The sequence below is a fragment of the Meleagris gallopavo genome, chromosome 2 (assembly GCF_905368555.1).
Source record: "Meleagris gallopavo chromosome 2, MGAL_WU_HG_1.1, whole genome shotgun sequence".
Lineage (NCBI taxonomy): Eukaryota > Metazoa > Chordata > Aves > Galliformes > Phasianidae > Meleagris > Meleagris gallopavo.
In genome coordinates, this window is record NC_139405.1 from 35301965 (window position 1) to 35316478 (window position 14514).

At 33.7% G+C, this 14514-nt stretch overlaps 1 protein-coding gene across 1 annotated transcript in view; it reads left to right on the forward strand.

Annotated features, from left to right (window-relative positions):
- The window catches only part of RGS7 (regulator of G protein signaling 7), a 227026-nt gene that overhangs the window by 85318 nt on the left and 127194 nt on the right, over positions 1-14514 (forward strand). Inside the window, exon 2 of the mRNA XM_085219651.1 lies at positions 11086-11182. Coding sequence (XP_085075777.1) covers positions 11086-11182 — 97 coding nt within the window. The remainder of the gene's footprint in view (positions 1-11085; positions 11183-14514) is intronic.

Below are 14514 nucleotides of genomic sequence, written 5' to 3' on the forward strand. Positions count from 1 at the left end.
TCTGTGAAATGGAAGAGTCTTGAAGTGATGTCCTTACCAGGTGGATTACTAGTTTGCTAGTCTGTTATCCACTTCAAGTTGCTTACATCTTACTTTCCTTTTGTAACTCAAAAATGTATAAATTTTTCAATCTGTAGAGATGTGGTTTGTTTTTTTCTGATTTTATGAAATGTAAACATTTAAAGTGTTTTGAAGGAGTGGACAGACTCCAGTTAAAAACATTGGTTAGAAATGTCTGAAGTGACAAAACATCAATAAACATGTTCCCATTATGGAAATGATCTATATCATTTCTTCCCATACTTATCACTAAAAGCTCTGTCTAAATGAATGAATTTTAGAGGAAAGTTAAAGCAATTTGGCTACCTCAGGCAATATATACTAATTCTTGAGCTGAAAGTGCCTGGTCTATCCTTGCAGTCAGATCTCCTGGTCATCCAGTTTGGGACCGTTAGCTGTATATTTAAAGTACTCTGCCATCTGCTTGTAAAGAATCAAGCATTGATTTATACTGAATTAATTAAATTTATCATTTAATCAGTCATTAACTTTAACCATAGGCTTCAGTCCTACAAACAGCAGTGGTGCATGTGAGAGTGCATCGCTCCATTTCATTCATTAAATTGGTAGCTCAGTGATGGTTCAGTATCCATCCATTTAGTAGATAAACTTCAGTATTGTGCTGTTTTGCCCTGTAGTAAAAATCTATTGGAAAACAAAGCTCATTTTGTTCCTGTACACTGATTCGGATTTGAGTGAGTTCATTAGTGAGTGATAGTGGAAAGCAAAATCTCTATCTCCATGTGCAGTGTATTCTGTTATTCTGACTTACGCCTCTAGGAGACAACATCATCATCCACAGGTTTTCTCTAGACCAGTTTGACACAGTAAGAAGTTGCTTGTTTGCACAGAAAATATAAGGTGTAGGACAGCAAGTTTACTGAAGGGACAATGTGCCTTCTATCCTCTGGTAACAGAGTCCTTCCTGAAGTGTGGAATTTTCCTTGTACTGGAAAATCACTGATTTTGGGAATAAATGTTGATGCATTTTTATGTGAATGTTCAGTGCACTCCACCAATGGGGTTCAGTATACATGTTCTATTTGGGAGGCTAAATTATTCTGTATGATGAGTATTACTTAATTTGATGCTGTCCACCCCTGTTTCCCCATGGATGTTTTCTTGGTGATGTAAGTTGCTGTGTTTCTACAAACTTGTACTAGGTTGCAAGAGGACAGCTTACGAGATACAAGCTGGAATATTTTTGTATATCATTTGCAAGGACAGAAGTAGCTATTTTGTCATGTGTTCTGCTCACCATAGTTAATATCCAGAATGAGTCTGTACTTCTGGCAAAACCAAATTTGGCTAAAAATAACATTCCTCGCAAATGCACAAATGATTAGATTGCTTTAATCCTGAAATTATTTGGATTTTGAACTCACTCAAATCCATTTTCAGTTTTTGGTTGTAAATTACAGTGTGCCTGATTTTAATATTATTCTACTCTCATTATATACGTGGAGAGAACGTAATACTATGTGAATACTGGAATTGGTTTCTAACAAAAGAATATCTCCTTTCCTAATTGTTTATCATGTAGACTAAACAAATGGTTTTATAACCATCATTCACAATTTTAAGAACTCATATTTCAAATCTGTGTCACAAGCATGATTTGACAATAAAGTGACCATAAAGACAATATTTCTAATCAAAAAGAATGTGACTGCAAAGAAGAATAAAATGTAGATTCAGTAAATGTCAAACTGACTAAATTGGACAAGTGCAGAACATTCAGACCTGATTTGCTTTTAAGTGTCAAAATTATAAGAATTCAAAAGCTAGTGTTTTGATGGCAAAATAGAGTAAAAATGAAATTAGTTCCTTTTTTTCCTAAGGCAATTAAAATACAGTTGGATTTTCCATAGCAGTATAACACGAACTCATAAAAGAAGTTCATTTTTATAAAAAATAAAAACTGTTTTTTTTAATAACTATGACAGAAGGGGATAGTTCATTTTAATATCTTTAATTCTTTTCTAACAACCAGAAGAGTCTTATAGCTGATGTAATCACTACATACATTGAAAGGAAGTATCACAAAATGTGTTTTTCTTTTGCTGATTATACTGTGACCAGACAAATCTGAACTAGAAAATATTATATTCAAATGGAGTTCTTTTTCACAAAGTGCAAGAAAATACCCATCTCTGTGCCAGCTTCTATGTTTTGATATGTCAGCCTACCATCTTCTAACGTTGGTTAGGTGACTAGATACATCCATTTTTTCTTAAAAAAAAAATTCAACCTTTAAGTTTGCCAAGTATTTAATGCTTTGATGAATAAAGCTTTATTGAAATAGCTCCTGAACTGCCACAGGGTAGAGAATCCTTGTGAAAATATGGCAATGTAGAGTGAGAGTGAGAAAAATATTTATTTTATGAATGGATGAAGAAGGACAGGGCTTTTGGAAATCATGTAAACTGAATATGTACTTAATTGAAGAAATGAAGCCAAGTCAATAGCTGTGTATGTCTGTGAGGTAACTACATGAGATGAAATTTAGAAGATTACTAGAGTTTGTCAGACTGGCTCTACTGAACTTTTTCAGAGATTCATATTAAGAAAGCTTTTAGGAAATTGCTGTGATAAGACTGCATGGCTAACCAGGCTTTTTAAAAAGGATTTTTCATTTCTGTTTTGTCTATTTATTGTGCAGAACTAAAGCCCTTGTCAATACTCTGTCTTTTTTCCCAAGGAACTATTAAGAGAAACGAAGGGCTACATTCGGTCAGCCAAGATTTTAGTAATTTTTAGGGGAATACCAGAAATTTATGGGTACCATGAAAACATTTAGTCAGTCATGAGATAATTGGATTTTAATGAAACCTTAATTACATCTTAGAATTAGGCAGATATATCTAGAATCCCACACTGAAAAAAATCTCTGGAAATGTTGAGAAATTATAAATGGCAATTTTGGCATTTTTTAAAAATACATTTAATAGTTTGAAGTACTCTTTAATTATACTATTTATTAATAGACGACAGAAATTTTGTCAAAATGAGAAAGTTCTGACTTGAACTATTTGTTTTCACAGTTTTATTTCTTAGCAAGCGCTGACATTTTTTTCCCATTCAGATTAAAATAAATTTCAAAGCCATAAAAAGCTTTTGCAAAATAGAAGTAAAGCCTAAGTTATATAATGAGTGTGAGAGAAAAAAAGACATGGAGAAGTATCACTGTAGGGTAGGCTAATACATATATGTTTTGCTTATATTAACCTATGGTTTTCACTGCAGTTCCTGAGTTGCTGCTTCACAGGAGATATTAGGTAGCTCTGACATGCCAAACTACTTTTGTATATGATGTTTTCAAGAGCAGTAAGAAGATGAACAGGGCTGAAACTTCTGCTAGCTCAAAGGATTTTTAATGAACAGGGAAAACAGGAAAGTCAGTTGCTGAATTTTTACAGAAAATTGTGTAACTACTCTGTTTCATTTGTTTATTACACTCTTTGATACATTTTTTTGCATATAGAATGTGTAATGATTGTATTTTCTGTTGAATTTGTCCTTTCTCTCTGTAGAATATTGCTTGATAGATCAGTACCTCAGTAATTAATTTGTTTTCCTTTCATTTACACTGTTCTTAAGTGAAAACAGGTAAATTATACATGCTTCAAGAACAGAAAGAATATCCATGACTCTAGTTTATGTCTATTCAAATAAGGTAAAATAAAATAATTGTTTTTAAATAATTGTGTAACAGATGGTGAACAAATGATTGTGAAATGTGAAATCAATCCATCTCTCATTTAACGCTACATTACTGCATTACGTCAACAGCACCCCCATTTTGTTATTATTTTTCAATGCCAAATGTGATTGATCACTGAAAGCTTATCATATGGTAATACAATTATCAAGAACAACTTTGTTACATGAATACAGATCTCTTACAAGAGTGTAGCTATTGGCAAAAATCTGTTTTGGTGGTAGCACTTGTATTTTTGTATTTAATGGGGCTTAATGCGTGAGAGCAATTTGAATATCAACAGAGCTAGAAACATAGTTCATATGTGGAATCTCAGCTTCCTGGATGCTGAAGGGTTATCAGAAGCTCAGCTTCACTGTTCCATCACTGCCAAGTAGAAAACAATGCAGAAATCACTGAATGAGTTAGGCTTTGTTCTCTAAAGTGTTCCTCCTTGCATTTTCATTGAGAATGCACAAGTAATCCCCGACTTTGATCAGTGTCCTCATCAGCTGTTCTCCAGAGCAGGCTGCAGGCTGTCAAAATACAGGAAGGCTCATTTTTAAAATCGGTATTCCATTGTATTGTCATCTTCATCCTATAATGTTGTTTCTCTCAATACAAGATTAAATATTTTTGTAATTACTGCTTCAGTCTTCAGTATTTGAAGAATAATGATATTTATTTAAAGTTCTCCTTGCCAGGCAATAGCTACTTCTAAATTGATATGCTGCTATATTGTGGCTTTGGTTGTGTTTTAGATCACCTGATAAGCCAGGAGAAGTCTCTAACCACACAAATTTGGATTTAAAACTATTAATAACAGATTACATAAGAAAGCTATACTAACATAGAAAATATCTGTTCTGTACACTTTTAAATTTAATGACAATATTTTGGAATAAAAGAAGTATTTTCCTGAGAAATAGCACTTTTTTTTTAGACTCTGCTATATCTTATTGCTAATGGATATACCAAGTACAATGCCTCACTACTTGTCTGTCACTTTTGTAGCTGAAGGTGCTTTGTATAAGCTAAATCTGCCCTAGTTCTGCATTTCCAGTAAAAATAGGTGCTTGGTTTTCTTCTTCTTCTTCAAAATATTCTTTATAATATTGGCCTGTACACAGGTAACCAGAATCTGTTCTGGCATTTGTCTATTGAATTTTGGCATTTTGCTTCCTCCTTTGAAAAAATCCAAACCTTTCTGCAGTATTGTTTTGAAATGTCAATCCGGGGCCACAGAGATCAACTTTCCAGTTGAGCTGGCCTAAATCACTCTGTGCAGAATGTACTATACACTATCTTCAAGGTTTTCCATTCAATATTGTATGATGTTATATTATAGATATCAACTTTAATCCATTCGTTAGTTAGGGGCACTGACAGCTGTAGCTTCTAAACATGCCATACGATTACAGATTATTCACCAGAGTTCGAAGCATGCTTTAATTTATGCTTTCTCTAAAAGGTACAAATCAGAGCTAAATTAAATTCTGTTTCAGCAGACTATTTCCTATTATTTTTTCCAGCATTTTTGATGTTGGCACTATATTACTATATCACTATATTACTTACTCAGAAATAACAAATAATCTTAAATAACATATAAAATAACATTGCGGAAGATTCTTTGCAGTGTGATGGTTGTTAACATTTGAGCTGCCAGTAATTTAACTGACTGAATATTCTATGTGATTTCAATATACTTTATATGAAGACTGTGCTTTTTTCTTCTTTGAGAATACATATTTAAGAATGGAATGATTTTCCTTAGCCTTAATATTATGTAGTTCAACATTGCTGAAAAGTGGATATCTCTGTACTTAAATGTTCATTAATTGTCCTTAAGACTCGAACTTGCCCAGGTAACTCTAGTCTCAATAACAATTGCACAGAACTGGAATCGATTTTCAAGCAAATTCAAATTATTCTTAACAAACACAAAAGCTTGCCTTGCACTCATTTAATGTAAGCATATGCCTCTAATGTATGTAGTACCACTCCTTGCAGCCAGTCTGGAATGGTTTGTATATGCTGTATCTGAAACAGTATAAATAAATAGGACAAATAAATTTGAATCTTAATTAGATATTCACAAACTGATAATTACAAATGGAATCATTAACACTGAACATAAATAATGCCTCAATACAGAATTCACTACTTATGGAGCCAAAACTTCTTTGGATCTCCAGAAGCACTTTGTTTGAACAGAGAGTATGAACTACTTCCTCACTCTGGTGACTTCATTCTGCAGATAGGCAGGACCATGAGATATCAGTGTTGCACATACGCTCCCCAGGGAGGTGGTTGTGAATGTGTTTAAGAACTGTTTGGATGTGGTGCTAGGGACATGATTTAGCGGCAGGTTTTAGAGTTATAGTTGGACTTGATGATCTTTAAGGTCTTTTCTAACCTGAACAACTCTATGATTCTATGATTCTCATTTGATTTTATGGTGTTCAAATAATTTTTCCAGGAATAGAGGTTTTGAAGAGGATAGAAGCAATCTAAAAAGTCAGATTATTTTCACTGAATAAATTATTCTGAAATTGGAGATTCTTAGGGCAGCTCCCTACTCCTATGCATGTCTGTCATTACCAGTGTGGTTAATCTTAGATATTTGAAGCCAACTTTCAGTTTTGTACTTCGAACAAATGTAATGGTATGGCTTGTAAAGGGTTTAAACTTTGATTTCATCCGAAGTGGAAGAAAGAGTTGAAATAATCCAATAGTTTGTGAAAGGAAAAATGCTAAAATCCGGGGTATACAGATGTCATCTATGTAAATCTTTTCTATATGATTTACAAAAACAGTTGTCAACATTCCTGACCTGAGGTGATTTGCTTTAGTTTGGTGGACAACACTGAAATATTTTATCTGACAATCATCTTGTCTGTATCTGTGCTTGCTGGTGCAGCCTCCTGGGAGTTGTAGTTGCTGTGTTTTGTGCTCTTTACTTCTCTGCGATGCAGCTTGACTTGCTGAAAAAGCCTCCTGGTTCACTGAGTTGGGCATCTCTCGGGTGGCACTGTGATGATTTAATTAAAGAAGGATATTACAATGATTGTTGACATGTGTAGTCCATGCAAAGAGCAGCTCACATGGGAAGAAATAGTCTGGAGCAACTAGAATGGGTCTGATGGAGTAGTTCAGCTATTCATCTAAACATACAAATTTTTACCTCAGTGAAGCACAGCAAAAGGCTTTCTTCCCAATTCTCTGTACCCTGTAATTGTAGGCTTTTTAGCTGATGAGCATTTCAACAGAAAATCTCCAGTAGAGAATGCGTGAGTGAGCACATGTAGTAAAATGGAATTTCAAAATAAGATTACTGTTGAAAGCAAGGGCAAATATAGGTAATACTAATTCACAGGAAAAATGCTTCTTATGAAGCACCAATGCTAAATTATGAGCAGAGAGATTAATTTGTATGCTTAGTAATGGAATTCATATTTAGATTTAGAAATTTAATGATCTGGGTCATCCCAAACCACATGTCTTTGAAATTTAAGAAGCCATAAAAATTCTGCTCCTAGGAGCTGGATTCATTTCTCTCAGCTGTAAGTAAATAATGGATACTAGTATATGTTTGTTTTCAAGCCTTCCACTGTCCATCACGGAGATACCTTTGGGGTAGAAACTGATTAAAGACAGAGGAGGCGAAGTGTATCCCTTGTGGCAGAAACTTCTTATGACCATCAAAAAAGAAAATTAGTTAAATTAGCACAGTTCTTCCTCCAACCTTTAGAAGTACGCTCAACTGAAAACTTTCACCTTTGCTTCTGTCTTGATAACTTTCAAGCTATTTCTTCTATACTCACATACCTCTGCCTGAAGTCTTGTCAGCTGTCAGTGTGTTCTGCCCTTGTGGTAGGCCATGTACTTTCCCATTCCTAGCTCTCACAGTCATATTTTTTCTTCACATAAGATGCATTGTCAGTGTTGTCATAGAGTTTGTCTTTGAAATAAATTTAACAGTACACTTGTATATCAAGACCAAGATTGCAAATTATCTTCACGAGGAGGTGAGTGAAGTTTTAAACATTAATACTGTGTTTTAAGTTTGGTCTGAGGTGCCTCAGACATCAGAATGAGTTTTGCCAGGGTTAGAACTGACTCAGTAGTAAATAAATGACACGGTCTTTGATGTTTGGAATTACTCAGAAAAGCACCTGCAGAATCCTTGCTGCATTGGAAACCACTTTCTAGTATACTTTCCCTGTTAATTCTGTAACTGTGTCTGAGAAGTGGTATGAAGTGTGCTTATATAACATTTTTTTTTAATGCATATTAAGCTTTGCTTTGAGAATGATCACGAGGCAGTTGTTTGTGCACTTGTTTTCTTTGAGTCCTCCAAGAAGACTTAGGGCTAAAAAAGTTAATCCCATTGCATGGTTAAAGCTGGTCAGGTTTAGCAAGGTAAGCAGGAGATAAAAGACTAGGAAAGCCTAATTGTGAAGGGAAATGAAGGAGCTATGTTTCCCTTATGAGCATCAGGTCAGGTTACTCAGATGCAAAAAAAAAAAAAAAAAGGAGAGTTTCTATATCAGGCATCAGCTTGTGTTTCTCAGATTAGAATTCTTAAGCAAATTTAGATGAACATTTTTGTTTATCATTCTAATTAAAACATTTTGCCCTTCTCGTTGTCTTAAGTCACCGTTGATGAATGGCAGCCTCAAGTGCTTTTTCCCAAATATAATTAAATGAGGACATGTTTTCTGTGGAAGAAATTATACGTTTGCTGCATTTAAAACAGCCAAAACTGCAGAAAAAAGGACTACATGTACTTGAAGTTAAACTGTGCAACTTTGTAGGCTGGATTAGATGATTTTGAATATTTAATTGAAGCTTTCCTTTTAAAAAAAATAAAATAAAAAATCACACTTTAAGGTTTAAGATGGCCATAAAAACAAAAGACCTTTTAGTCTTTTGGTTCAAAAGGGACAAAACAAATAAGAGCTTAGTAGTCTGATTGATAGAAAAGACTAGCAGGTCAATTATAACTAATAAGGTGTGTATTGTGTTTTATTTTGTCAGATTATTTCCAGTTATTACGCAGTAATCTTTTCATGCTGAACTAACCAAGCTGCTCACAATAGTAATGTCTGGCGTGCAAGCTGACTTTTGCATAAAGGGTATTCACAGTTGATACAGAACAATATTTTGAGCTAGACCTGCAGGAGATGTGTAATTTTGCAGTTCAGCCATCCAAGATCTCACTGTCCTAATTATGTTTTATGCACTTCAGCTTAAAACCTGTCCATGACGCAAGTTTAGGGAAGCATATATGAACGTCAGTTAGTAATTTATTCCATATACACTCGAAAGACTGATTACCAACAGTATGAATAATGCTAGCCATTGTTTGCACTTTTGTGCATTCCTAAGAAAGAAGAATCTGCATATCACTCCCTGGAATATCGTGTTTCCGGATTGAGTTCCATTTCTTATAATGTAAATGTATCTTTATCATGTTGCTTTACATTGCTTACAATGCATGTGCACAATTTATCATCAAATTTACTTATCTACGTTTTTTCCGCGGAAAACCCATATATCTCTAAGTGTACCTTATTCTTTGAAGCAAAGATACACTTGAATTTGAGAGACTTTGTTCACATTTAGAAGCTCATAAAGATGGTTTCCCATCTGAATTGGGGCGTTGAAGGAAACTTTCACTTATTTATATGGATAATAAATGTAGGGACAGATTCCATTTTGTAGACAACAGCTTGTCTACTTGACTGTTTCTTTGGAACATTATTCATAGCTTTTTCTACTTAAATAATAAAATTCCATGCTAAATGAATGTCATAAGTTGGCACAGAAAAAAAACATTGCTGCCTTTCTTTGGAGTTGTATTTGTATATTCTTTAAATGAGAACAGTAATCTCAGCGTTCCATATCTTGCTATTGGACAATGTCTGCCTTTTCACTGTACTTTTTTGTTTTGGACTACGCCACTGGATCTGTGTTTCTTGGATTGTTAATACATGATCTGTTACTAGAGAGAATATTTGAATCTCCAGACACTGCATAAACAGGTTTTCCATAAGCAGTGGAAGTGTTTGATTTTGTTTTCACTTTTGGTATGTACACCATGTATGTGATCCCAGCTCCCTTTCCCTTTCCTGCATTTGTACATCTTCAATATGGGAATTTATTCATAGCTGCTAATAATGCTGATTTGCTATTTGCTGATTGCAGTCATCAGACTTATGCAGAAAAAAAGATGTTTAGAATAATTTGTTTTTCTTTTTTTCCACATCACCCAGTTACAAACTTTAAAATTTTTTTTTTCTTTTTTTTTCTTTTTTTTTTCTCCCAGACTTACTGCTTATTGAGGAACATAGATGAGATAGCACAGTTTTTTTAAGATTTGACTAGTAATATGAAATGTTCAGTCAGATGGAGATTCAGTTTTCTTTGGTAATTAAGGAAAGAAGATAGCTGTAAGTTATTTTACCAGAATATTATATTTTGAGAGGTAAGGCATTTAAAGAAAGAAAAGGAAGAAAGGTGAAAGTTATTTAATACGTAATTAAGATAATAATCCACTATGAAATTTGCAAAAAAAAAAAAAAAAAATTGCATTGTCAGCCAATGATTCTGTCTAAACAGTCTTTGTATTTTCCAACAAAAGTGTTTGTACTTCAAATGAAAATGAACCTCTGGGTTGAGTTTGAATTATAAAATATATGGAGCAAAATATCCCGTAATATTAAGTTAATGTGGAAAATATGACAAAAATACAGCAAAATCATTCTAAATGTTTTTATATCCACTCCATTAGCTATTAAAAAAAGTTCTGTTTCTGGCCCCGCTTTTTCCAGGGTTGCAAAATTGCATTGTGTCATAGTTTTTTCCACTTCTCAAAAGAAAAGAGGGATTTTTTGCTTTGAACTTAAAGGCTCTATTTTTGGTTTTGAACAGCCTTTGACAACTGTGTCAGGACTGTGGAAGGGTGAATGAATGTATTATACTTTCGTATTCAATACAATACCAGTAATACTATCAAACATTAAATTTTGCATCCAGCAATAGTATTTAACCATTTTTATCCACTTTATACCTTTTCTATTCTGATATTTCCTTCTCTAAAGACTTTGAGCCCATACATTAAGTTATTGTTGACATGGTAAAGTACTTCCAATACTTTATCTTTCTCAAAAAAAATCTAAAATAAAAATTGTAAATTAAAAAAAGTAGCAAGAATGGACCTTTAATTTGAGAGATTGGCCTAGGATTTATTGTAGAAGTTCTTATAGGAATAATTCTGACTTTATTCTTCCTTTCATTTTTTTTAAATCTGTGTTCAGATGGAAGACGTCATAGCTCGCATGCAAGATGAGAAAAATGGGATTCCTATTCGTACAGTGAAAAGTTTTCTTTCCAAGATCCCCAGTGTCTTTTCTGGTAAGAGTCAGTCTGATTTTGATATTATTTAAGATTCCCATTTTACGTTGTGTAAGAGGATGCTCAGATGGCAAACATTTACCTTAGTGTTATGGGGAATTCACAGTTACCTGCTCTGAGGAGAAACTAATTACCCTACCCTTTTAGTACTTTGATAATAAAAATTGTTTATATATTTCTGGTGCATTAGAATGTGTTTTCACGTATGTGTTTTTGTCCAGTAGTTTTTCCGAAGGCAGTACTTACTTTACTGTAAAAATTCAATTTATTTTTATTGCAATGTTTTTGCATTTCAGATCTAATTTTTAACTTTTTTATATGGCAAGTATAAATAGTTTAAAATATAGGTCAGTATATGAATATAAGAACTATTACAGCATCAGCAAAAGAAAATAATAATCGTAGCACTCTACATGGTGCTGAATTGTTGATATTTCTTACAACACTTGCAGTCTACTTTTATGAGCTTTGGCTGCTGGTGCCCAAGAAGCTAAGGCTGAGATTTCTGTGATGACATGCAAAACAGCCGTAAATTTTATAGGTAACTCAAGCCAGTACTGTTGTATGCACAAAAATATGTTCATTTTTTAATTAACTAGAATTAATTAGTAACGATCTAGTTAATACTGGGAGGAGGTGGAGGGGAAGAAGAAAAAGCATAGCAATTCATTTCTTTCATTTTTAGGTTTTCTACCTCAAATACAATTGCAGTAATTTTTGCAGTAGGTTACTAAAAAAATCCCCAGAAAAGCACAGCTATATTTTAATGCATTTAATATTTACATTCCTTCTGCTGGAAAAAAGTAAAAAAAAAAAAAAAAAAAAAAAAGTAGTGTATATATTTGAGTGTATTTATAAAGGTATGTATTATACCTAGCCCGCTGCCCAGGAAAATATCCCGTAAAATCTGGAACTTTGCAATTGTTTGATTGAGGAGAGAAAAATAAGTAGGTATGCCACAGTTAAGTCACGTTTCTACTAGTGGTTAGACTCATGCTTGTGTCTATGCCATAGATAATACCTGTTAGAGTCTTTAAACAGTCTTTAAAATTAATCTTAACAATTTATAGATATCCTTAGAGGCTTGGGAAGAGAATACATAGAGGGGATGTTATCAGTGCTTATAAATATCTAAAGGGTGGACGTCAAGTGGATGGAGCTAGCCTCTTTTCAGTTATGCCCAGCTACAGAGGCAATGAGCCCACACTGGAGAAGTGGAAGTTTGCTATGAAAATGAGAAAAAAAGTTTTTTTACATTGGTATTGCACAACACTGGAACAGTAAGAGAGGTTGTGGAGTCTCTTTCTCTGGATATAGCAAAAACCCACCTGGACACTTTCTTCTGCAACCTACTTTAGCCAGGAGTTGGACTTCATGATCTCCAGAGGTCACTTGTCACTTCCAATTCTGTACTTCTGTCTTATAGGCTATCACTGTAAAAGCAGGAGTGGTATTTTAATTTTTGTTTTTTTGTATTTCATACTATTGTTTCTAAAAACAGAGAATAACAGACTAGTTTAGACAGCAGCTAGTCTTTATTGCAGAATTACTGACCATGTCTATTAAGGATGAATAAATTAGCAAAAGAAGTTTGGGGAAAGGTATCTGAATTTGACCTGTTATTAGAATGTTATGATTATTAAAAAAATAGGACAATGTGATTGTATTATCTCATTTACTGAGTCATTCCTTTGATGTCACAAATAAAATATACACAGAGAGAAACATTTCAGATACAGGTAATTCTTCACAGCCAGTACAGTATGCATTGTTATTCTTCACAAGAGCACAAAAGGAAAAATAATGGTATGTAAAAGATTATTTCACCTTGTGAAATTTTGAAAAAATATATTCTTTATATTTCATGTTTTCATGGAGAGCAAATATGTTGCTTAATATTGAAGCCAGATGAATATGTTCCTGAGTGTGTGTAAGCTGCTTGAATTCAAACACTATTTTCATTTGATTTCTTTCTTGAAATTTTTCAAAAAGAAATAATTTAGTTGAGTTTACCAGATTAAAATATGCTTAGATTGAGTTTGATGAAAAGCCATTTGATGAAAAAGAATACAGATCCATACCTCTGTCATAATACTACTCATATTTTTATCAGAAGCGTATACACTTGTTTGGGAGTGTGTAAGATTGAGTAAGCAGCAAATTTATCTGTGGTGTAAATTTACTAGCTAGTGAATCGCAGACTAATTTGGATAACAGCATTTCAATCACCTACATCTAGGTGAATTATGAATTATGAAAAAACCCTCAATTCTTGACTGAACTCCAGTGTGCAAAAATACAAAACACTGAAAACAAGGAGGTAAAAAATTGACACAAAAATTGACACTTGTCCTATTCCTTATACTCCATCCCTTGGTTTGGAGAAGTTCTTCACAGCTGTTTAGCATCAGTGATGTTAATGATACTCATTTAAATTCTTTTATAAGATAAAATTATACCTCATATTATTCAAATAGCTATGGTGAACAACTCAGTATATTGCAAAGTTTGTAACAGAAATGATAGCGCTTATTATACATATTAATGAACAAATACTGAAGAGGAAAAAAAATGCATCCTTGACTAATTCCAAGTGGCACTTTGCATAAAAGAATCATTGGAAGTGCAGTACTGGGAGCTGACTACTGACTTCTATTTGTATTTCTGGCAGACCTACAACCTGTTGTGCTCATCAGTAGATGTCTGTGGTGCATTTTAATTTGTCATGGCAAGCAACAAAAATATCAAATCTCAGAATTATGCTGCAGTGTTTCTTATTGGATGTGATGAACTAATGGTTTCATTGCATTCAATATTTTTATACCAATGTTTGTGCCATTCATAAATAGATATTCTACTGACTACCCAGCTATAAATTGCTTAATCAGCATAGCACTTTACTGATTAGTCCTGACACTAACTGCCTTCTGGAGCCATTGTTACTGTATGCGTAGTGTGATTTTGACCAATAATATTTTTACACTAGATGTTAGCCCTTACTGAATCTTGCTAAATGACCTCAGTCAGCTAGTGCTTGTGAGGTCTTTGAACAGAAAGAACTTACAATGTGCTGTAGCAGATAGTCTTTGTAATGATAGTTTACATCAAGCTGATTCAACACAATTTTATTTGCAACTAGGCTCAGAATAGGTATGAACAGATGAATAAACATGTAGAGCTTTGTAGAAAACAGACTAATGAGCCTAAGCATCCTGAACATCACTGGTTAAAAACAGACTTCTTGTATTGTTAGTACCACACTGGTCATTGCTAATGGTAATTCTTTTGGAAGATGTGTGATTTTCTTCTGGGTGAACAAGTAGCTGATGAGT